The 25,750-nt window shown below is 43.5% G+C and overlaps 1 protein-coding gene across 3 annotated transcripts in view; it reads left to right on the top strand.

The window, feature by feature from the left end:
* Positions 1 to 25,750, top strand: part of LOC118393531 (kinase suppressor of Ras 2-like) — a 149,090-nt gene that overhangs the window by 9,184 nt on the left and 114,156 nt on the right. For 2 of the 3 annotated variants that reach the window (XM_052461832.1, XM_052461831.1), the window contains exons 3-4: positions 7,036 to 7,071; positions 7,475 to 8,016. In XM_052461832.1, the coding sequence (XP_052317792.1) occupies positions 7,036 to 7,071; positions 7,475 to 8,016 (578 nt within the window). The remainder of the gene's footprint in view (positions 1 to 7,035; positions 7,072 to 7,474; positions 8,017 to 25,750) is intronic. The other variant, XM_052461833.1, reaches the window with a different exon arrangement.

The following is a 25,750-nucleotide window of genomic DNA, read 5'->3' as shown; positions in this document are numbered from 1 at the left end:
GGTTTGTATTTCAGCGCACAAGTTGCTTTAGTAATGACTCATATTATCCCAGCTAGGGGTTCGTCAGTTGGTCCTCTGTGTTGCTGCAATATCCACACATTCTATGACCCAGCATGCCCCTCTTCAGGCACCCACACACACACACACACACACACACACACACACTGTAAACCCAACATCCTGGCTTGTCCTTACTAATAGTATTGATCTAGTCCTAACGCTTAGAGTTAAGTTTACATGAGAGAGACAATTCGTGCCCTGAAGTCTCAGATTCAGTATCTGTCCTCACTCATCTTTTTGTCATTAAATGGACTGTCCCCACGCTTGCCGTGCCTTGAGACCGGTTCAATTACACTCACTATTAATTGGCTTCAAATGCCATCTTTGAGTATAGAAAAAAAAGGAGAGGAGGAGATTAGGAGAGGAGAGCAGAGGCGTATGGGAGAAAGAGACATGGAGAGGAGATGACAGTACAGGAGAGGAAGAGAGGAGGAGTGAATGGGGAAGGGAAAGGAGGGAGCAGCGAAGTAAAGAGGAGAAGAGGAGAGGGAAGGATTATGGTAGAGGAGGAGAGGGAAGGATTATGGTAGAAGAGGAGAGGAGGAGTGGGATGGAGTATGGTAGAAGAGGAGAGGGATGGAGTATGGTAGAAGAGGAGAGGAGGAGAGGGAAGGATTATGGTAGAGGAGGAGAGGGAAGGATTATGGTAGAAGAGGAGAGGGAAGGATTATGGTAGAGGAGGAGAGGGAAGGATTATGGTAGAAGAGGAGAGGGAAGGATTATGGTAGAAGAGGAGAGGAGGAGTGGGATGGAGTATGGTAGAAGAGGAGAGGGATGGAGTATGGTAGAAGAGGAGAGGAGGAGAGGGAAGGATTATGGTAGAGGAGGAGAGGAGGAGTGGGATGGAGTATGGTAGAAGAGAGGGATGGAGTATGGTAGAAGAGGAGAGGAGGAGATGGATGGAGTATGGTAGAAGAGGAGAGGAGGAGATGGATGAGTATGGTAGAAGAGGAGAGGAGGAGAGGGATGGAGTATGGTAGAAGAGGAGAGGAGGAGATGGATGGAGTATGGTAGAAGAGGAGAGGAGGAGAGGGATGGAGTATGGTAGATGAGGAGAGGAGGAGATGGATGGAGTATGGTAGAAGAGGAGAGGAGGAGAGGGAAGGATTATGGTAGAGGAGGAGAGGAGGAGTGGGATGGAGTATGGTAGAAGAGGAGAGGAGGAGATGGATGGAGTATGGTAGAAGAGGAGAGGAGGAGATGGATGAGTATGGTAGAAGAGGAGAGGAGGAGAGGGATGGAGTATGGTAGAAGAGGAGAGGAGGAGATGGATGGAGTATGGTAGAAGAGGAGAGGAGGAGAGGGATGGAGTATGGTAGATGAGGAGAGGAGGAGATGGATGGAGTATGGTAGAAGAGGAGAGGAGGAGAGGGATGGAGTATGGTAGATGAGGAGAGGAGGAGATGGATGGAGTATGGTAGAAGAGGAGAGGAGGAGATGGATGGAGTATGGTAGAAGAGGAGAGGAGGAGATGGATGGAGTATGGTAGAAGAGGAGAGGAGGAGAGGGATGGAGTATGGTAGATGAGGAGAGGAGGAGAGGGAAGGAGTATGGTAGAAGAGGAGAGGAGGAGAGGGAAGGGGTATGGTAGAAGAGGAGAGGAGGAGATGGATGGAGTATGGTAGAAGAGGAGAGGAGGAGATGGATGAGTATGGTAGAAGAGGAGAGGAGGAGAGGGATGGAGTATGGTAGAAGAGAGGAGGAGAGGGATGGAGTATGGTAGATGAGGAGAGGAGGAGAGGGATGGAGTATGGTAGAAGAGGAGAGGAGGAGAGGGATGGAGTATGGTAGATGAGAGGAGGAGAGGGAAGGAGTATGGTAGAAGAGGAGAGGAGGAGATGGATGAGTATGGTAGAAGAGGAGAGGAGGAGATGGATGGAGTATGGTAGAAGAGGAGAGGAGGAGATGGATGGAGTATGGTAGAAGAGAGGAGGAGATGGATGAGTATGGTAGAAGAGGAGATGAGGAGAGGGAAGGAGTATGGTAGAAGAGGAGAGGAGGAGAGGGATGGAGTATGGTAGAAGAGGAGAGGAGGAGAGGGATGGAGTATGGTAGAAGAGGAGAGGAGGAGAGGGATGGAGTATGGTAGAAGAGGAGAGGAGGAGATGGATGAGTATGGTAGAAGAGGAGAGGAGGAGAGGGAAGGAGTATGGTAGAAGAGGAGAGGAGGAGAGGGATGGAGTATGGTAGAAGACGAGAGGAGGAGATGGATGGAGTATGGTAGAAGAGAGGAGGAGAGGGATGGAGTATGGTAGATGAGGAGAGGAGTAGATGGATGGAGTATGGTAGAAGAGGAGAGGAGGAGAGGGATGGAGTATGGTAGATGAGGAGAGGAGGAGAGGGAAGGAGTATGGTAGAAGAGGAGAGGAGGAGAGGGAAGGAGTATGGTAGATGAGGAGAGGAGAAGAGGAAAGCTGTATGGTAGAAGGGACGAGAGGAGTATGGCAGAGGAGAGGGAAGGAGTATGGTAGAGGAGAAGAGGAGAGGAGGAGAGGGAAGGAGTATGGTAGAGGAGAGGAGGAGAGGGAAGGAGTTTGGCAGAAGAGAAGAGGAGAGGATGAAAAGAGAGGACAAGAGAACAGGGGAGAGGAGAGAAGGAGTAGGGAAAGGAGAGCAAGTTTCTTCCATTTATGAGAGGAGAATGAAGAGCGAGAATAAGGGAAATGAGGGGCTGTTCACAGATGCCAGAAGGTGGAGAAACAACTTTTAGATTACCTATCACCTGGACAATGATAGATTAGTTAGCCAACATAAAGTGCTATCTAGCTACTGATGATGTCGTAGAACCACAGTCGTCCACAGTCATCCAATTCAAAAGACGAATTAAAAAACAATCCTTCCAGGGATTCTTCCCGAGGAGCATATGGCATCCTTTCACAAAGGGTTTATCCCAAATGCCAGCCTATTCACTACTTTTGACCAGAGCCCTATCGGCCCTATGTAGGAAATAGGGTGTCATTTGCCATGCAGCCTTATTATGGCAGTTTAATGGACCAGATAGAATCCCAGTGGCCTTTCTCTGCCATTTACCACACAACAGCCAAAGCCTGGTCCTAATTAGTCCAATTAGTATGCTGTTAACCACCTTTTCTCCCAACACTCTCCCCATGTAAAGATCTCCTATTGACAATGGGGATGTATAATGTGTTGGCCATTTACCAAAAATCATTATCTTGGATAATTACTCATACAGTACATCTCCTCTGACTGGTGTATTGTTGGGCTGAAGTGTTGTGAAGCACTATGGAGGTAATTCAGGCTACTATACTGTATAGGGCCTCTGCTACTGCAAAGTGACAACACAGAGAACACTGGCTGCACATGCCAATCTACAGACAGGTGGAACCAAAGTACTAGAATGAATGGGCTTTGGAACATTTGTGAGCTATGGGGATTCATAGGGTGCAACATAACGTAATTGTAAGCTATTGGGGGAGTCTTGTTGAGCAATAGGGAGCCCCAAGGAGAAGGACTAAATGGGATAAAGAAGAGCTAAATAATTGAACAATATATATATATATATTTTGTTGTTGTTATTACAAGTGAGATCACATGAACTAACTGCAGTCGAGTTCTGTTAGAATTTTGATTGACCATTTGCTAAGACTCATATTGAATTTGATTCCCCTGTTCTATCTGTCACTGCATAGATTTGTCTGAGACTCATCTCTTACCAATCAGAGGATCTAAGCCATTGACTAATTTCCCGAAATGGCACGTTACCAGAGACACTTTGGAGGAGATGGGAAACTCCATTGGAATCATATTAACAGCCATTTTGTAAGTTGCCCATAGGCCGCGTGGTGCATTCTGGGCGATTCTGGGATAAGGAGAGCACTCATTCAAGGAGTGAATGGGACTCAATTGGGCATAACCTCAAAAACCCAACATTAGAATGAATTTCATGAACAAGTACATTACAAATCTTTTCTGAGATGTGAGGTAATTAACTTGCTCTCTGTAATATCGCATAGCTTTGGAATGGTGACATTAGTTATTTTAGAGGAAAATAGGCAGATTTCTCGACTGATAGCCTGACTTTGAGAAGGGATTGTGCGACGATTAGCTTAGCAATTGAATGATGCAGCATGACAATATGAATGCGATTTGTCGACAGTGTGATGGGTGGGGTGTTATATGTTCCTTCATTCATTGCTCAATAGGATTCTTATCTCCTCCTTTCTCTATCTCCGGCCTTACACACTTGTGTCCAGGCTTTGGCCCAACTCATTGGTTTCTGGGATGAATCAGAACAGTTTTTTGAATGTGTTCGCATACACACGACGAGGAGATAAATTCCAGACTCATCGTGGAGAAGAAACGTTAGTGGGCTTGGCGTTTGGCCAGAGTGAAGTGGATGGCTAGCCGAGCAAGTAAAATACTAGTATGGTTGGTAAATTAAAGGGCCAATAAGCAGTTGAAACAATAACAAAGAGACTCCCCGCCCCTGTTTCGGTAAAAAGCTGAGGGATGGAGCTGGAGAAATGTAACCACTCTCAAATTCATAGACAGCGCTATGGATGCAAGGACCATGTTTTGAGGCTATAAAGTGTTTGTTTACATTGACTTTGTTTACAAACATGACATGGGAGTAAAACAAGCTTAGATTTTGGGTTCTGATGGTGGTACGGCAGTTAAACTAAGCTCACGAGGCATTAATACACGATGCTCTTCAAGAATCAGTGGGTACATATCATTAATGAATACCAAGGAAATGGATACTCTAAGACGTGGACTAGTCACACTATTCATCGGTTACATGGATGTCTGCAAACCATTTTGGATTATGCAGGTCTTGTGTTTAATTAATGGCTGGGCTGTGATTTGATCAGAAGCCTTTGGTAATTTGACTAAAATCCTCCTCAGTATCGCAGGCTTTGTGTGTGCGTGTGTGTGCGCGTGCGTGTGTGTGCGCGTGCATGTGTGTGTGTGTGTGTGTTTCGTCGTCATCTATATTTACAGACCCCATGTCAGTTTACTGGCATTCAAGGGTGAAGAAGGCTCTTTGATGATTTCGAAACATTTCAAGTGAGGAGATGCCAAACTTTTTAATTTCGAGTGGCTTGTTTGTCGTACGTTTTTGCTAATGAAGGAGGCTTGATCGTGCGTCATCTTCAACCTTCTATTCCTTTCTGAGCAGTTGAGGAGCGCTCCGTCTGGCTCTTTCCCTGTTGCATCCTGGTCTTGTCTGAGGAGCTTGGTGCACTGTGCAGCACACTTTCAGAGTCCCCACAGTGTGTGTTTGAAGTGCGGGAAGGAGGCTGGTGCCTCTCCAGGAGAGAGTAGAGCACAGAGGTACTCCATTAAACAGGCCGTCTCCACCCCAATACCCCTGTATACTGTTTAACCCCGTATACAGTTCTCCTCGATCATTAGAAGTCTCTCTCATCTCAGGGGTTAACTCATGTGGGCTTATGCATGAAGTTGATTAACATGCAACACCATGAGTAACTATGTGCAAAGTTGTATTATTGTATGTTGAGACTGAGTGCAGCACTGATAGTGATTGTGTGTAGGAGAGCCATGCAAGCAGGCTGTCCACTGTAGCCTATGTGATCTGATCGTAAACCTTCCATAGTGTTGTTTATCTGAACAACAGATCACTACGTCCACCATAGAACTGCAATGACTCATTCTAATGTCCAGTGCAGTTTGAACTCTGGCCTGGCTGTAAAATACCCCTCTAAAATACAGACTTTTCCGCTAGTCGTGAGGGATGTCTTTTAACAACCAACCCGTCTCCCAGTCCCAGTCTGTACCTATGAGTGGACACATCCCTTAGGACTCCTATAGTCTGTGTACACTGAGTGTACAAACATGAGGAACACCTTCCTAATATTGATTTGCACCCCCTATTGCCCCCAGAACAGCCTCAATTTGTCAGGGCATGGAATCTACAAGGTGTCGAAAGCATTCCACAGGGATGCTGGTCCATGTTGACTCTGCATAGTTGCTGGTCCATGTTGACTTCCCACAGTTGTGTCAAGTTGACAGGATGTCCTTTGGGTGGAGGACCATTCTTGATACACACAGGAAACTGTGGAGTGTGAAAAAACACACTCAAACCGGTGCACCTGGCACCTACTACCATACCCCGTTCAAAGGCTTTTAATTATTTTGTCTTTCCCATTCACCCTCTGAATGGCACACATACACAATCCATGTGTCAATTGTCTCAAATCCTTCTGTCTCCTTACATTCATCTACACTGATTGAAGTGGATTTAACAGGTGACATCAATAAGGGATCATAGTTTTCACCTGGATTCACCTGGTCAGTCTATGTCATGGAAAGAGCAGGTGTTCCTAATGTTTTGAACACGTAGTATACACTGTACTCTACTATCCCGGAGACACTGTTTGTCTCTCGCTGTGTGTGGGTGGAGTGTTGTGCGTGGTGTGTGTGTGTGTGTGTGTGTATATACAATACTGTCCTGAGGAGTGTCTCAGTCAGAATCGGAGGGAACATGTACATTCGCGCTGAAGATAAACTTTGATCCCTGACCTAAGACGAGTGGCCTTAAGTCGCTCACTCTTGTTACTTCAGCCCTCACCCTCTCTCTCTCTCCCCTCCCAATGTGTCTCCCTCTACTCCACATCTCTCTATCCCTCTCCTTGTCCCTCCAGAAGTCTCTGGCGGGCTTGTCTTGAAACATCACAGGGAAGAAATACTCATTTACATTTACATTTAAGTCATTTAGCAGACGCTCTTATCCAGAGCGACTTACAATGACTATGACTTACTTACTCCTAAGGAATACTTTTTTTCCTTCAAGACTTTCGGGAGAATGCATTAGCCATTAGTGTTGTTGAGCTAATTCGGATACTGCATTCAGATCAGAGTTGAGTTTTAGAGACTGTGATTAGTACAATGGCTGGGTCTCTGATGGACAGAAAGAGAGAGGAAACGAACAATATTTCCACCATCTTTTTATCAAATCAATTAAACGTTTGTTTCCTTCTCTTTTCTTTCAAGAACAACTCGAGGATGACTCATTGCCCAATAACGGAGGTGAATATTTCCATTTAAGCTGAAAATATAATTTCTCTCTTCTCTGCTCTCCCAAACCAAACTCCTCTGTCTCACTTATTCAACATGAACCTCATCTCCAGCTTCTCATCTGATGGTTAGGGATCAAGGTGGCTGTGGTTAATCAAGCATCCCTCTCCTCCACCACTCTCCTATCTGAGCCCATGCTACATTATGTCTGCTGTTGATGTCAGATCCAAGCTCTCTCGCTTTTTTGCTCTTATCATCAGGCCATTTCTTTTTAATCAAATATGAGTTTTTATTATCCTTAAATGACATGTAGAAATGTAAATAATTATGCAGGGTCAATGTATCAGGTAAATGTTTGTGGTTAAATGTTATCTGTAAAATTTTCCTTCTTGTTTCTCCTTCTCCTCCTCCACAGCAGGCAGCAATGCCAAGCAGGACTGGTCCATCCAGTGGCCCACCTCTGAGTCTGGCAAGGAGAACACTCCCTTCCCCTCTCCAGAACCCAGCCAGTGGGTCCGCTTCCAACTCTCCCAAAGCCCCATGGTCCAGGCCAAGTACAACCAGCAGCACCACAGCCAGTGCCACAGCCCCCAGTCATTGCTACCCTATCCGTATGGCCCCTATGTCCAGCCAGACCGCCTCACCGTGGACAGCCACCTGGGACTGGGGGCCTTCCCCCATGGACACGGGTCATCGATCCCTGCCCCCCTCGCCCCGTCAGAGGCACTTTGCCCACACCCCTCCCCGGACTCCACTGGTGGTGAACACCATGACCCCCCCGGGCACGCCCCCCATGAGGCGCAGAAACAAGGTGAAGGCCCCCGGGACGCCCCCACCGCCCAGCCGAAAGCTCATCCACCTGCTGCCGGGCTTCACGGCGCTGCACCGCTCCAAGTCACACGAGTTCCAGCAGGGCAACCGCATTGGTCTGGAGGCAGCTGACCTGCAGACACTCAAGTGAGTCTTTTTTTATTTGGATCCTTTAGGTTAGAAACACATTTTGCAAGGCACCACACAGGGTGACCTGCCCACATGATACAACAGCCATTTTGAGTAAATTGTCAGTAATGCCAACTATTGTGATAAAGTGTTTGACTTTTGTGGGGTTATTGGTCGACTACAATAACAATTGTGCTTTTGGTTGTGATTTTAGAGCAGTTTGTTTGTTGTACCAACAAGTTTGATTCTGCTGGGGGACAAGGGTTTCAATGAGTTTATGGATATAGAGAGAGAGCTTGCAGTCAGTACAATAAAACTAAAGCATGGACCTCCGAGGTGGGATAGTGGTCTAAGGCACTGCATCGCAGTTGCTAGCTGTGCCACTAGAGATCCTGGTTCGAGTCCAGGCTCTGTCGCAGCTGGCCGCGCCAGGGAGACCAATAGGGCGGCACACAACTGGCCCAGCGTCGTCCAGGTGAGGGAAGGGTTTGACCGGCAGGGATGTCCTTGTCCCTTCGATCCGATTCCTGTGGCGTGCCAGGACATTGGTGTGGCTGGCTTCCGGGTTAAGCGGGCATTGTGTCAAGAAGCAGTGCGGCTTGGTTGGGTCGTGTTTCAGAGGACGCGTGGCTATCGACCTTCACCTCTCCCAAGTCCTTACGGGAGTTGCAGCGATGAGACAATACTGTAACTACCAATTGGATACCATTATGAAAAAGGGGTCAAAGTTACAAAAATGTTTTATATGTTTTTATAATAAAGCATGTACAATTATATATAGTGAAGTTAACTTGCTTCAAGAGGTGGTCCACTTGAGGCACACTTTAAACTTTCAGAATCTGATTTCTAGCCCTCTGATACAGCAAGTATTTTTTTTAAAGTAAGATTAAGTTCTATTTAAGACAGAGGCCACTCCCAGGTAAACAACTGAATCTTGCATTTACTGTCAAACTGTTTTAATAAAATAAGAATAATATTAAGATAGACTTCTATATAAAAGAGAGGAAGAGGGCACTCATAGGAAATCTTGTATTGTCTCTAACTGCATTTAATAAAACACTTAGACAATAAATGCAAGATGGAGCTCCTTTCTGCTTCTCTCTCTATCTCTCTCACTCACAGTACTTTATTTACTCCTCTATCTTCCTGCCCGAGGCATAATCAGCTTAATTCGTTCAGTTGAATTCACGTCCACCAGCGCCCGTAGAAAAACAATGGCCTGTCAACAGAACAGAGATAACAGAGAGCTTGGCTGGGAGCAAGGCGCTGAGTTCCTGACCAAACCGACCGCGCGTCTGGTCTGGTGCAATGCTGATCAGATCAGATCAGCTTGTATCCTCTACTAACGGGCCAGGCCAGAGAGGATCCACCAGAGTACCTAGGGTAATCAGGAACCATCAGCAGTCAGGAAAGGAGTGCCCCTCAGGAGAGTAACAGTCATTTTTATAATACAATTATGACAGTGGCCCATCGTTGCCTACTTGGTGAGTTAATATTTGGAGGTTATATTCCTTCTTTATGACCGCCATCTGGGTTGTGTTCTGCCCCAGTTTGTGTGTGTTTGTTTGTGTCTGTGCACGTACTTGTCTTTCCTGTGAGATAGTGTATAAGCAGGGCAGTGAATAGGGACTCACACAGCATTAGAGAATTGATTACCGGTCCCTGAGCACTGATAGACTGCAGGCTCAGAGTTAAGGTCTCTAATCAATGACTGTACAGGACCATGCCTGGAAACACTAGGATTCATCTGGACCAGACCTGGGTTCAAATACTATTTAGGGTATTTCAATTACTTTCAAAGACATTTGGAAGTAAGTATTTGTTGTATTTTTTTATTTGAAAAGACAAGTAGTTGAATTTGAATCGACTCGGTACTGGTACTCCCTGTATATAGGAATGTTATTTTTATTCGTTATTCACTGGTGTTTATTCCTCCTGTCACTATTTCACTTTTTATTTATTTTTTCATCTTTAACTCTGCATTGTTGGAAAAGGACGTGTAAAAGTAAGCATTTCACCTGTTATTTACGAAGCATGTGACAAATAAAATTTGATTTGATTTCATAACAAATTCTCAAATACACATGTATTTGAACCCAGGACTGATCTGGATACAGTGGGGAGTAGCATAGTGCAGTGTTTCACTAACCTCTCCTCAGGTTCCCCCAGCCAGATATACTGTTCCAATCTATTCCTGAACTAGCACACTTGATTGAACTAGTGGACTAATCAGCCAGCCCTTGGTTTATTGAAAGCATAGGAAACACTGGCTTAGTGCTGTTCCTCTGCTTGCATTATACATGGCACACAGAGGATAAGTAGAAGTCTACATTTGGTTCAAATAGCTCAGTTGTTTCTCCTAATCTGATTTCATGTTTTGTTCTACCTTTATTTTTCAGTCTCTCCTTAGAATAGTAGGGGCAAACCTTGGGCAGGTACAAAGTAAATATGGCTGCTTGTTCTTCAGTGGGTTATACACTGAGTATACAAAACATTAGGAACACCTGCTCTTTACATGACAAGGCACACTTAACCAGCATGGCTACCACAGCATTCTGCAGCGAAACACTGTCCAGGCTGAGTAAGGACTATTTGACCTAGAAGAAGAGTCCTGCATCAGATGACCTGGCCTCCACAATCATCTGACCTCAACCCAATTGAGATGGTTTGGGATGTGTTGGACCGCAGAGTGAAGGAAAAGCAGCCAACAAGTGTTCAGCATATGTGGGAACTCCTTCAAGACTGTTGGAAAAGCATTCCTGATGAAGCTGGTTGAGAGAATGCCAAGAGTGTGCAAAGCTGTCATCAAGGCAAAGGGTGGCTACTTTGAAGAGTCTAACATATAAAATATATTTTGATTTGTTTAACACTTTTTTGGTTACTATATTATTCTATATGTTTTATTTCATAGTTTGTATGTCTTTACTATTATTCTACAAAGTATAATAAAGGAAAACCATTGAATGAGTAGGTGTGTCCAAACTTTTGACTGGTAGTGTATATTCTATAACAAGTTGTTACATTAACAAGAAAATTGCTTCAAGTGTTGTGTCCAAATACTGGTGGAGTCACCTAATAAAAGAATGGACAGCCTGACCATAGAGGTCCAGGACCTGAAGAACAGTTTGCTCTTCTCCCAGGGTCAGCTCGATGAGTTTAAACAGGAAAACGGAAAGGTGACAGCAATCTGTAAGTTATTGAGAAAGGACATCAGTTCTGAATGTGATTCCATTATAACAACGATGGAGAAATCTGATTATCTAAAGGGACAATCAAGGTGGAACAACATTGTTGTGGACGGAATTGCAGAATTTCCACATGAGACCTGAGGACAAAGTGAGGGAAATGATCTCGGAGATACTAAAGATGGACCACAGGAAGATTGAAGTGGAGCACGCCCACAGGATTAGAAAACCCACCACTAGCCCAGGTGACAGGCACGACAGTGGTCAAGTTCCTGAGGTTCAAGGACAAGGTATCTGTTCAGGAAAGAACCAAGAACTTGAGAGGATTGTACATCTTCCTCAACAAGGATTATCCTGAAGCTGTGCGCAAGAAGATAAAATAACTTATTCCAGCCATGAAAGCTGCCAGAACGTGTGGGGACATCCACTATGACAGGCTCATTGTCCACCCTCCCTCCCAAAAGTCTGGAAGGGAGGAGAGAGCCAAGCCTATGGGTTCTTAGCTTCAACCCCACAGCACACACACCTACACATAAAACTGTTCTTTTCCCTAAGATGTCTATCTCTGAGAAGCTAGCCAGAAAAGGGCTGAAAATAGCCCATATTAATATATGTAGCCTTGGAAATAAGGTTCATGAAATCAATAACTTGTTAACATCAGATAACATTAATATCTTAGCCATTTCTGAGACTCACTTAGAAAATTCCTTTGATGATACAGCAGTAGCAATACAAGGATATAACATCTATAGAAGAGACAGGAATTCTTATGGTGGAGGATTTCTTGCTATATACTGCGCATTCAGAAAGTATTCAGACCCCTTGACTTTTTCCACATTTTGTTACGTTACATGCAGTCAAAAAAAAAATCCTCATCAATCTACAGTTCACACAATACCCCATAATGACAAAGCAAAAAAACATTTTTGCAAATTTGTAATAAAAAAAACTATTGATGTATCACATTTACATAAGTATTCAGACCCTTTACTCAGTACTTTGTTGAAGCACCTTTGGCAGTGATTACAACCTTGAGTCTTTTTGGGTATGAAGCTACATGCTTGGCACACCTGTATTTGGGGGGTTTCTAACATTCCTCTCTGCAGATCCTCTCAAGCTCTGTCAGGTTGGATGGAGAGCGTTGCCGCACAGCTATTTTCATGTCTCTCCAGAGATGTTCGATCATGTTCAAGTGCGGGCTCTGGCTGGGCCACTCAAGGACATTCAGAGACCTTTCCCGAATCCACTCCTGCTTTGTATTGGCTGTGTCTGAGGTCCTGAGTGGTCCATACCAGGTTTTCATCAAGGATCTCTCTGGACTTTGCTCCATTCGACTTTGCCTCAATCCTGACAAGTCTCCCAGTCCATGGTTTCCTCCAGACGCGATGCTTGGCATTCAGGCCAAAGAGTTCAATCTTGGTTTCATCAGACCAGAGAATTTTGTTGGGTCTGAGAGTCCTTTAGGTGCCCTTTGGCAAACTCCAAGCGGGCTATCATGTGCCTTTTACTGAAGAGTGGCTGATTGGTGGAGTGCTGCAGAGATGGTTGTCCTTCTGGAAAGTTCTCCCATCTCCACAGATGATCTCTAGAGATCTGTCAGAGTGACCATCGGGTTCTTTCGTCACCGCCCTTCTCCCCTGATTGCTCAGTTTAGCCGGGCAGCCAGCTCTAGGAAGAGTCTTGGTGGTTCCAAACTTCTTCCATTTAAGAATGATGGAGGTCACTGTGTTCTTGGTGACCTTCAATACTGCAGACATTTTTTGGTACACTTCCCCAGATCTGTGCCTTAACACAATCCTGTCTCAGAGCTCTAGGGATAATTCCTTCGACCTCATGGCTTGGTTTTTGCTCTGATATGCACTGCAACTGTGGGACCATTATATAGACAGGTGTGTGCCTTACCAAATCATGTCCAATCAATTGAATTTACCACAGGTGGACTCCAATTAAGTTGTAGAAACATCTCAAGGATGATCAATGGAAACAGGATGCACGTGAGCTCAATTTTGAGTCCTTGTAACGGTTGTCGTCGGGAGAAAGAGAGGACCAAGGTGCAGAGTGGTAAGTGTTCATCTTATTTAATGAAAAAAACTGAACACTGAATAACAAACAACAAAGAAACAACCGAAACAGTTCTGTCTGGTGCAGACACACAAAGACTGAAAATAATCACCCACAAAACACAATGGAAAACAGGCTACCTAAATATGGTTCTCAATCAGGGACAACGATTGACAGCTGCCTCTGATTGAGAACCATACCAGGCCAAACACAGAAATAGAAAATCATAGACAAACTAACATAGACAACCCACCCAACTCACGCTCTGACCATACTAAAACAAAAGACAAAACAAAGGAACTAAGGTCAGAACGTGACAGTCCTATAGCAATGGGTCTGAATTCTTACGTAAATTATGTAGTTCTGTTTATCATTTTGAATTAACTAGCACACATTTCTAAAAGCCTGTTTTCGTTTTGTCATTATGGGGTATTGTGTGTAGATTGCTGAGGATTTATTTGTATTTAATACATTTTAGAATAAGTCTAATGTAAGAAAATTTGGAAAACAAATTGCTACAATTTCTAAAAAAGTTTTTCTGCTTTGTCATTATGGAGTATTGTGAGTAGATTGCTGAGGAATTTTATTTCTTCCACTTTTTGTTAATGTAAAGACTTATTCTAAAATGAAACAAATAGAATAATGATAATGTGTGTGAAATGCTTAATAGTGTATGTGATGTAAACAGAGAGGTCTACTTTCTTGGGGCCTGAATATTGATGGATTTTCATAAAGTTGTCCGCACAAGAGGAATATTCTCAGTGTAACCCATTGGATGCAGTGATCACAATATAGTGGCTATATCCTGGAAAGCCAAAGTTCCAAAAGCTGGGCCTAAAATAGTGTATAAGAGATCATACAAATGATTTTGCTGTGACTCTTATGTGGATGAATTTAAAATATTTGTTGGTCTGATGTGATTAATGAGGAGTATCCAGATGCTGCACGTGATGAATTTATGAAATTGCTTCTTTCCAATTATTGATAAACATGCACCTGTTAAGAAACTGACTGTTAGAACTGTTAAGGCTCCATGGACTGATGAGGAAATGAAAACTGTATGGTTGAAAGAGATGGGGCAAAAGGAATGGCTAATTAGTCTGGCTTCACATCTGACTGGCCTGCTTACTGCAAATTGAGAAATTATGTGACTAAACTCAATAAAAAGGAGAAACTGTATTATTAAGCCAATATCAATTATATCAAAACTTTTGAGTACTTTAAATAAAATGATGGGCAGAAAGACAAATTCTACTCCATCGAATTAGATGGCTTATTTATCACAAAACCATTTGATGTTGGAAATTATTCTGATGATTAATGAATCATTGGCAAAATGGCCAAACTGAGGCAGGAAATGCCAACAGCGAATATTGAGCCATTGTATTCATGCATTAAAAAACAAATAATGAAAGAAAAGCAATGTATGTTCAAATTTTGTAAAGTTAGTGTTGGAGAGGTTTTAAAAATGATTGTTATTGATCAATAATGACAACCTCCTGGCATTGTCAACTTAGATGAAATGCTACCGAGGATGGTAGCTGACTCTATGGCCACTCGTATCCGTCATATCTTTAATCTGAGTCTACAGTGGTGGTCACCAACCTTTTCTGAGTAGGTACACTTCAACTGTAAGAGACGGAATCTAAAACAAAAATCCCGAAAATCACATTGTATGATTTTTAAGTAATCAATTAGCATTTTATTACATGACATAAGTATTTGATACATCAGAAAAGCAGAACTTAATATTTGGTATAGAAACCTTTGTTTGCAATTACAGAGATCATACGTTTCCTGTAGTTCTTGACCAGGTTTGCACACACTGCAGCAGTGATTTTGGCCCACTCCTCCATACAGACCTTCTCCAGATCCTTCAGGTTTCGGGGCTGTCGCTGGGCAATACGGACTTTCAGCTCCCTCCAAAGATGTTCCATTGGGTTCAGGTCTGGAGACTGGCTAGGCCACTCCAGGACCTTGAGATGCTTCTTACGGAGCCACTCCTTAGTTGCCCTGGCTGTGTGTTTCGGGTCGTTGTCATGCTGGAAGACTCAGCCACGACCCATCTTCAATGCTCTTACTGAGGGAAGGTGGTTGGCCAAGAACTCGCGATACATGGCCCCATCCATCATCCCCTCAATACGGTGCAGTCGTCCTGTCCCCTTTGCAGAAAAGCATCCCCAAAGAATGATGTTTCCACCTCCATGCTTCACGGTTGGGATGGTGTTCTTGGGGTTGTACTCATCCTTCTTCTTCCTCCAAACATGGCGAGTGGAGATTAGACCAAAAAGCTCTATTTTTGTCTCATCAGACCACATGACCTTCTCCCATTCCTCCTCTGGATCATCCAGAAGGTAATTGGCAAACTTCAGACGGGCCTGGACATGCGCTGGCTTCAGCAGGGAGACCTTGCGTGCGCTGCAGGATTTTAATCCATGATGGCGTAGTGTGTTACTAATGGTTTCCTTTGAGACTGTGGTCCCAGCTCTCTTCAGGTCATTGACCAGGTCCTGCCGTGTAGTTCTGGGCTGATCCCTCACCTTCCTCATGATCATTGGTGCCCCACGAGGTGAGATCTTGCATGGAGCCCCAGACCGAGGTTGATTGTCCGTCATCTTGAACTTCTTCCATTTTCTAATAATTGCTAACAGTTGTTGCCTTCTCACCAAGCTGCTTGCCTATTTTCCTGTAGCCCATCCCAGCCTTGTGCATGTCTACATTTGAACCCTGATGTCCTTACACAGCTCTCTAGCCTTGGCCATTGTGGAGAGGTTGGAGTCTGTTTGATTGAGTGTGTGGACAGGTTTCTTTTATACAGGTAACGAGTTCAAACAGGTGCAGTTAATACAGGTAATGGGTGGAGAACAGGATGGCTTCTTAAAGAAAAACTAACAAGTCTGTGAGAGCCAGAATTCTTACTGTTTGGTAGGTGATCAAATACGTATGTCATGCAATAAAATGCAAATGAATTACTTAAAAATCATACAATGTGATTGTTTGGATTTTTGTTTTAGATTCCGTCTCTCACAGTTGAAGTGTACCTATGATAAAAAATTACAGACCTCTACATGCTTTGTAAGTAGGAAAACCTTGCGAAATCGGCAGTGTTTCAAATACTTGTTCTCCCCACTGTAGATCAGTTCAGGGCCTGAGACTAACTTTTTGGTCTACCAGCCAGTCAGATTTTTACCAGCCCCAAAATGTTAACATAATTATAACAAAAACAAAAAAATGGATGAGCATGCTTTGTAATGTTTCTAAAATAATATGTGTATGACTGGTAAGAAGTGAAGCTACAGTTGAAGTCGGAAGTTTACATACACCTTAGCCAACTACATTTCAACTCAGTTTTTCACAATTCCTGACATTTAATCCCAGTAAAAAAATTCCCTGTCTAAGGTCAGTTTGGATCACCACTTTATTTCAAGAATGTGAAATGTCAGAATAATAGTAGAGAGAATGATTTATTTCAGCTTTTATTTCTCTCATCACATTCCCAGTGGGTCAGAGGTTTACATACACTCAATTAGTATTTGGTAGCATTGCCTTTAAATTGTTTGGGTGATACCTGGGTGTCCAGCGGTGAGGGATGTGTGTGCCCAGGTCAGCAACCGATCTCTGAACCCCGTGGGGACGTAAATGCGCCCCGGAAGGCAGGTGGCAGGAGCAGGTTCCCTCTCCAGAGCCTGGCGGATGTCCATATCTACATCCCAAAACACAGGGCCATCAATACAGGAGGACCGATTGATGGGCTGGCGGAAATTCACAGGGCCCTCCACTGACGTGGAACCACAGGGTGCGCGAAAGCAGGTCCTACAACATCCTGGTCCCCTAACTGTAATCCTCCTCTCTGACCAGGAGAAGGTGGGATTATGGAGTTGGAGCCATGGAAGGCCAATGATGACTTTGTATACGGGTGCGGAGGGGATGAGGAAGGGATTGCTTTCCCTGGTGCTTGGTCCCAGGGTGAGGTTGAGTGGAGCTTTAACTTGCGTAATAGTGCCGGATCCCAGTGGTCGCATATCCAATGCTTGGACTGAAAACATAAAAAAAGAGAAGAGCGGGTTTGAGGTGATGCAGGGAGGAGGCAATGGCCTGGTCAATAAATTTTCCTGTGGAACCGGAATCCACTAGAGCTGTCGAAACAATAGATGACGGACAGCCAGCTAGTGAAATCGATAATAAAAAAGGTCTGGCGGAAAGTGATGATGATGGATTACTCACGCCTAACCCAGGAGACCGCTGATCACAGGGCCGTTCCTCTGCTCTCGTGGATTCTGGATTGGGACGTACCGGACACCGTTGAAGCTGGTGACCCTCCTGGCCACAATAAGGACAGAGCCCCAACTGTCTTTGATGGCGTCGCTCAGCCGCGGGGAGGCTTGTGGCCCCTACCTCCATGCGTGGGTTCAGGCTCTGACTCAGAAAGGTCAACAAAGGAGGTAGAGAGGTGATGGGGGTGCCAACGATCCCGAAGAAGGTTATCCAGATGGATGGCGATTGCAATGAGTATGTACAAGGTTAGATTGTCATCTCGGCACGCTAACTCCATCTGGACCTCTTCTCGCAATCCTCTTCTGAAGAAGGGTCATTCCATACGCTGTGGCTGCAACTGTCCGAAAGGTGAGCGTGTACTCCTCCGTGGTCTGGCCATCCTACCGTAGTTGAAGTAAGCGCTCACCCCCCCCCCCCTTGTCTCTGGTGGATGGTCAAAGACCCCCCTGAACAGAGCCATCAACCACTCATAGGAACCCAGCTCCTCCTATCCTCTCTCCCAGACGGCCATAGCCCACACCAACGCCCGTCCGGTCAGCAGGGATATAACCGTGGCAACCTTGGACCTCTCGGTGGTGGGGGTGCCCATCTGATGAGTGAAATAGAGGGAGCACTGGCGTAGGAAGCCACGGCATTTGGATGGAGACCCGTCATATTTGTCTAGGAGGGACAAACGGGCATCGCTGACCTGGGTGGACTGTTCGATGGACTGGGGTGCTGGCTCGCTGGGTTGACTTGTGTTAGAGAATTCTCCGCTTGTTGGAGGTGACGCACTCGGGGGAATGTCGTGACTTTGAAGAATGCGGAGGACCTCATCCATAGCCGTCCCCATTTGTGCAAGCTGGTCGTGGTGTTGGCAAAGTATTTATCCCTGTTCGCTGACCATCTTGGAGATATCCTGATTAACTGCTGCTACCTTTTGTTGAGTTACTATTCTGTAACGTCGACACAGGGAGTCAAGAAGCAGGTGCAGTTAGTGAGTTTAATGATAATGAACGTGGGGGATCACGTGACCTTTGAACGAGTTGGCCGCATGAACTAAGAGCTCCACACAAGTAGTTTCCAATTCTTAATCTTACCTCCACTTCAAGTTTACACTCCTCTAGCTTTAGTTAAAAAGGCATGGTGGCTACAAAAGGCGACATTACAGGTGACATTTTTACCCGGACTCGAGCATTAGTGGCGGAAAAAGCCTCCAAGAAGCAGCTAGCTTCAGAAAAAGCTAGCACCATTAGCCAGGAACAAAAGGACCGCGCCCAATCACCATACGTTTCCTGAGATTCACCGACAAGGAACGAGTCCTACAGGTAGCAAAAATCAACACCATTACAGTGGGAAACGTCAAACTCACTTTACACCAGGACCCGTCAGCTGGAATTACGCTGAAAGTGCAGAGAGTTTGACGAGGTGAAAAAATACTCCATTGACCGAGGCATCTTTAGGGGATTCAAATACCCAAACGAGCTCAGGATTCTTCACCAAGGAGCCCTGCGACACTTCAAAACTCCCGAAGAGGCAAAACGTTTTTTGAAGGACAATCCTGGTCACTGAGAAATGGACCAATGACTAAAAGCGATTGCTGTTATTACTAAAGGAGGTAAGACAACATATAGCCACCATCCAAAGACCCACCCGCCCCGCTAAATGCCATTATAGCTGTCTAATTTATATTTATTTTCCTTTAGCTGAGAGGGAAAGGCTCTATAGCCTAACCTAGGCCTACTAACGTTTCAGCCTACTTTTTATTTCCCTTTTTTTGTATTACTATTATTTGTATTTATCATTTTCACATTGGCCTCCACCATTTATAGGCTGTCGATTACGACACATTTACAGACCTAACGAGAAGCTCAATGTGTCAATTTTATGCCTATGGCCTTATCCTGTTGATATTACCTTTTAATAAAAACAAACAACTTATCCTATAGATCCCTCTTAAGGATTTGCCCCAACATTCCTGTTTTATTTGGTCCAAACGATTAGCCCTACGTCCCTTGAGGGAGGTATATGTAGGCTGGGCTATTGATTTACTTTTTTTAATGTGGTCTGGACAGGGGGCTACATTGTCACTTATTCAATGCGGGGCGGAGAGGATGAGGCATTTCTTTGGTGGGGAGGGGGAGACGTTGTGCGTTGCTAACTGTTCACGATTTCTTTGGAACACAGAATTGAGACTGAGCGTGTGGGGGTAATAAAACTAAAGGGATGTGTCGAGTTGTTTGGGAACTCGGCTGGGGTGTTCAGAGATTATTATTTTATGTACACCATTTATTTTTCTTTCATGTGATCGCAGCTGTAACTATTATCCACCTTTACCCAGAGATGACTTGCACTAGAGTTCCATTACTGTTCGATGACGTTGACTAGTACCTTAAATCTATTGACATGGGACTGTCAATATGCAATAAAATAGAATATGCAATAAAATAAAATATGCAATAAAATAGAAAAAGATACTATGTGCTCTACAAAAGGAAAAAGCAGACATTGCGCTTTTACAAGAGACTGTGATGCCGAACATGCCAAACTCCACAGAGCTTGGGTAGGACAGGTGTATTTCTCATCTTTCAAATCAAACAGCAGAGATACAGCCATTGTTATCCATTCATAATTGACAAAAACATATCTGATCCGGAGGGGAGATTTATTTTGATAACTGGATCACTGTATGGGAAACCAATTACTATCTTAAACATATGTGCCCCTAACACAGATACTCCTGTCTTCATGTCAAAAATGATAACCCTGTTCAATGAGCATTGTGTTTCCTTTGGAGTGCTGGCCGGAGATTTTAATTGTACCCTCAACCCAACCCTAGACAAATCCTCATAAGTCCCCTCTACAAATCCTAGATCTGCAAAGATGTTGAACTCTCTTACTAAAGAGATGGGACTGATAGATATCTGGAGAGAGACTAATAGCTCATCTATGGACTATACATACTACTCTAATGTCCATAACACTTACTCCCGTATAGATTACATTTTTATCCCAAAGATTTTCATAAGTTCAGTCACGTGTACAATCGGACCCATATCACTTTCAGATCACGCCTTTGTCCACCTCCGCTTTGACCTCTGCGAAAACATTCCGAGGTCAAAGAGCTGGAAATTCAACACCTCCATGCTATCAAATGATGTGTTCCATACATTGGTAACTACATGGATAGACAACTACATACAAGACAACAAAGATTCTCCTGTTTCTCCGGCCACAATGTGGGACGCTGCCAAAGCCACACTAAGAGGTAATCTAATTGCATATGCTTCCTCTAAGAAAAAAGCAATGGAAGCACACAGGCTAGATCTTGAGTGGGAGCTGGAACGCTGTGAAAAAGTACATAAACAATCCCCAGACAGCACCTCCTGAAGTCAGCTTAAAGTAGCCAAAGCCAAACTGAATTTGGACTATACTCTGCAGTATTGCTGAGAAAGGAGGCTCCTCCTTTACTCCTTTGAAAATAATGTGGTAAAAGGACCTTGGTCAGTGTTGAGTTATGGGCGAAGGTTTGCGACAGGGTATACTGCTCCTCTACTCATGTAAAAATGAAAGAATCTAATTACACATTTTTGTACAAATGTTATTACACTCCAATGAGACTCCATAGAATGAAAGCAGACATTTCTCCTAACTGTAAAATATGTACCTCTGAAAGTGGAACCTATATGCATGTAGTTTAGAGCTGTAGAGAGATTACAAGATTTTGGCAATCTATACATACTGCTGCACAGAAAATACTAGATGTACAGTTTGATATGACCCCGTGTCTCTATCTTCTTAATGCCCAGCAGTACTTTGTACTTGACCCTGACAGAGAAAATATGTTTATGACTATTACATACTTTGCAAATAAATGTATTCTTCTATTGTGGGACTCTAATACTTGTCCTACATTTAAAATGTGGATTGACCAGATTGTTGACTCCCCCTCTTGAAAAGGTCACTTATGACCTCCGCAAGAGACAGCCCAAGTTTGATAGACTCTGGTCTCCACTACTCAACTATTTTTCAAATTGGACAGAGTGAATGGGGTGAATAGGGAAATGAGCAGATACATGTTGTGTAAGGTGCTGTAAAAACAAATTATTTGCTTGTCATCTCAGCTAAGGCTGGAAATAGCTAATAAGAACCTTGATAGTGCTGCTGCAAGTTTTTATATATATATATATATATATATTTTTTTTTTTTTGTATTTTTATTATGTTTATTACAGTTTTATTATTATTGTTAGTTATTTTTTTATATTTGTTAAGTCTGTCACATCTGTGAATGTGGAATGTGTTTTGTTGGTTGATTGAAAAACAAGAAAACGTAATAAAACTTTTAATTGAAATTTTCTTTTTATAATGAACGTACAACCATACAAAACAAGAGAAACATCTGACAAGGAAACAACCGATACTACCTGATAACTGATAACAAAAGAGTGCTATATAAAGGGTATGTAATCAGGGAGTAATGAAGTCCAGGTGTGATTGATGATGAGACAGGTGTGCATAAACATGGGTTGCCATATGGGGTATTGTGTGTAGAGATATTGTTACATCTACTCCTGCTCCCCCCCTCTACTAACCACCGGTCCTGGCAAAAACAGGTTTTTATATTTTTTTTTGCAAATGTATTATTAACAAAATCCTTAAATATCACATTTACATCATTATTCAGACCCTTTACTCAGTACTTTGTTGTAGCACCTTTGGCAGCGATCACAGCCTCGAGTCTTCTTGGGTATGACGCTACCAGCTTTGCACACCTGTATTTGGGGAGTTTCTCCCATTCTTCTCTGCAGATTCTCTCAAGCTCTGTCAGGTTGGATGGGGATCATCGCTAGATAGCTATTTTCAGGTCTCTCCAGAGATTTTCGATCAGGTTCAAGTCCGGGCTCTGGCTGGGCCACTCAAGGACATTCAGAGACTTGTCCCGAAGCCACTCCTGGTTTTGGCTGTTGGAAGGTGAACATTTGCCCCAGTCTGAGGTCCTGAGCGCTCTGGAGTAGGTTTTCATCAAGGATCTCTCTGTACTTTGCTTAGTTCATCTATCTCTCAATCTTGACTAGTCTCCCAGTCCCTGTCGCAGAAAAACATCCGCACAGGATGATGCTGCCACCACCATGCTTCATCATAGGGATGGTGCCAGGTGTCCTCCAAATGTGACGCTTGGCATTCAGGCCAAAGAGTTCAATCTTGGTTTCATCAGACCAGAGAATTTTATTTTGCACGGTCTGAGATTCTTTTAGGTGCCTTTTGGCAAACTCCAGGCGGGCTGTAATGTGCCTTTTACTGAGCAGTGGCTTCCGTCAGGCCACTCTAAAGGCCTGATTGGTGGAATGCTGCAGAGATGGTTGTCCTTCTGGAAAGTTCTCCCATGTCCACAGAAGAACTCTGGAGCTCTGTTAGTCACCATCGAGTTCTTGACCACCCCCAGGACCAAGCCTTTCTCCCTTTATTGCTCAGTTCGGCCGGGCGGCTAGCTCTAGGAAGAGTCTTGGTGGTTCCAACCTTCTACCATTTAGGAATGATGGAGGCCACTGTGTTCTTGGGGACCTTCAATGCTGCAGAAATATTTTGCTACTTTTTGCCAGATCTGTGCTTCGACACAATCATGTCTCAGAGCTCTACGGACAATTAATTTGACCTGATGGCTTGGTTTTTGCTCTGACATGCACGAACAACTATAGATAGGTGTGTGCCTTTCCAAATCATGTCTAATCAATTTAATTTACCACAGGTAGACTCCAATTAAGTTGTAGAAACATCTCAAGGATGATCGATGGAAACAGGATGCACTTAACCTCAACTTCGAGTCTCGTAGAGAAGGGTCTGAATACTTGTGCAAATACATTTTTAATACATTTGCAAAAATGTCTAAAAAACTGTTCTTGTTTGTCATTATGGGGTATTGTGTGTGCATTGGTTTTTTGTTTAATCATTTTTAAAATGAGGCTGTAATGTAACAAAATGTGGAAAAATTCAAGTGGTCTTAGTACTTTCCGAAGGCATTCAATGTATAACTTCATGAGCTGGATTGCCTGTCTTCCAATTAATTTATTTTGGTTTGCGCTCGTTGGCATATTTAGCTAGCGGCCTCCATACAAATTCGCTGTTACGTAGAATTCTGGTAAGGACGGTATGACAATATATAAAATATGAAAATCTGGATACCGCCCAACCCTAGTGGGAACTGTATTGTTAGATTTCCATGATGCCTTAGATTTTATTGACCATAACCTGTTTTTGAGAACTTATGTTTTTTCAACCTCTGCCATATTATGGATTCAGAGCTATTTATTTTATTGAACTCAGAGGGTTATCTTTGTGGTGTACTGCAGGGCAGCTCTCTGGGCCCTCCCATCTTTTCTATTTTTATCAATGGCCTGCCACTGGCATTAAACAAAGCATGTGTGTCCATGTATTCTGATGATTCAACCATATACGTGTCAACAACCACAGCTAATGAAGTCACTGAAAGCCTTAATAAGGAGTTGCAGTCAGTTTTGGAATGGGTGGCCAGTAATAAACTCTCTAAAACTAAGAGCATTGCATTTGGTACAAACCATTCCCTAAGCTCTAGACCTCAGCTGCATGAAAAAAGAAAGTCCTGCACGCTCTAGTTTTGTGTGGTGTGGCTGTTGAACAAGTTGAGGAGACTAAACGTGTGATTGTAAAAATCATGGTAAAAGCATATATATTCAATGGTTATAAAAATGCGGAGAGGTCTGTCCATACTCAAAAAAGAAAGTCCTGCACTCTCTAGTTTTGTCTTATCTTGATTATTGTCAAGTCATGTGGTCAAGTGCCACAAAGAAAGACCTGGTTAACCTGCAGCCTGCCAGGAACAGAGTGGAAAATCTTGCTCTTCATTGTAATCAGAGGGCTGATATAAATACTATGCATGCCAGTCTCTCTTTACTAAGAGTTGAGGAGAGACTGACTGCATCACTTCTTCTTTTTATTAGAAACATTGAAAATTCTAAATTTTTTGCATATTCAAATTTCACACAGCTCTGACACATACAGTTGAAGTCGGAAGTTTACATACATCTTAGCCAAATACATTTAAACTCAGTTTTTCACAATTCCTGACATTTAATCCTAGTAAAAAGTCCCTGTCTTAGGTCAGTTAGGATCACCACTTTATTTTAAATGTGACAGAGAATGATTAGTAGAGAGAATTATTTATTTCAGCTTTTATTTCTTTCATCAGAATTCCAGTGGGTCAGAAGTTTGCATACAATCAAATAGTATTTGGTAGCATTGCCTTTAAATAGTTTAATTTGGGTCAAACATTTCGAGTAGCCTTCCACAAGCTTCCCACAATAAATTGGGGGAATTTTGGCCCATTCCTCCTGACAGAGCTGGTGTAACTGAGTCAGGTTTGTAGGCCTCCTTGCTTGCACACGCTTTTTCAGTTCTGTCCACAAATTTTCTATGGGATTGAGGTCAGGACTTTGTGATGTCCGCTCCAATACCTTGACTTGACTTTGTTGTCCTTGTTAAGACATTTTGACTGACACAACTTTGGCATATATATATATATATATATTGACTTTGTTGTATTTTGCTTGAAGTATGGTCATTGTCCATTTGGAAGACCCATTTGTGACCAAGCTTTAACTTCCTGATTGATGTCGTGAGATGTTGCTTCAATATATCCATATATTTTTCCTGCCTCATGATGCTATCTATTTTGTGAAGTGCACCAGTCCCCCCTGCAGCAAAGCACCCCCACAACTTGATGCTGCCACGGTTGGGACAGTGTTCTTCGGATTGCAAGCCTCCCCCTTTTCCTCCAAACATAAACATGGTCATTATGGCCAAACAGTTCTATTTTTGTTTCATCAGACCAGAGGACATTTCTCCAAAAAGTACGATCTTTGTCCTCATGTGCAGTGGCAAACAGTAGTCTGGCTTTTTTATGGCGGTTTTGGAGCAGTGGCTTGTTCCTTGCTGAGTGGTCTTTCAGGTTATGTCGATATAGGACTCGTTTTACTGTGGATATAGATACTTTTGTACCTGTTTCCTCCAGCATCTTCACAAGGTCCTTTGCTGTTGTTCTGTGATTGATTTTCACTTTTCGCACGAAAGTACATTCATCTCTAGGAGACAGAATGTGTCTCCTTCCTGAGTGGTATAACGGCTGCGAGATCCCATGGTGTTTTAACTTGCGTACGGATGAACGTGGTACCTTCAGGCGTTTGGAAATTGCTCCCAAGGATGAACCAGACTTGTGGA

Source organism: Oncorhynchus keta, chromosome 14 (genome assembly GCF_023373465.1).
Source record: "Oncorhynchus keta strain PuntledgeMale-10-30-2019 chromosome 14, Oket_V2, whole genome shotgun sequence".
Taxonomy (NCBI): Eukaryota; Metazoa; Chordata; class Actinopteri; order Salmoniformes; family Salmonidae; genus Oncorhynchus; species Oncorhynchus keta.
The sequence above is the reverse complement of the archived record's forward strand: the minus strand, read 5'-3'. Positions and strand labels throughout refer to the sequence as shown.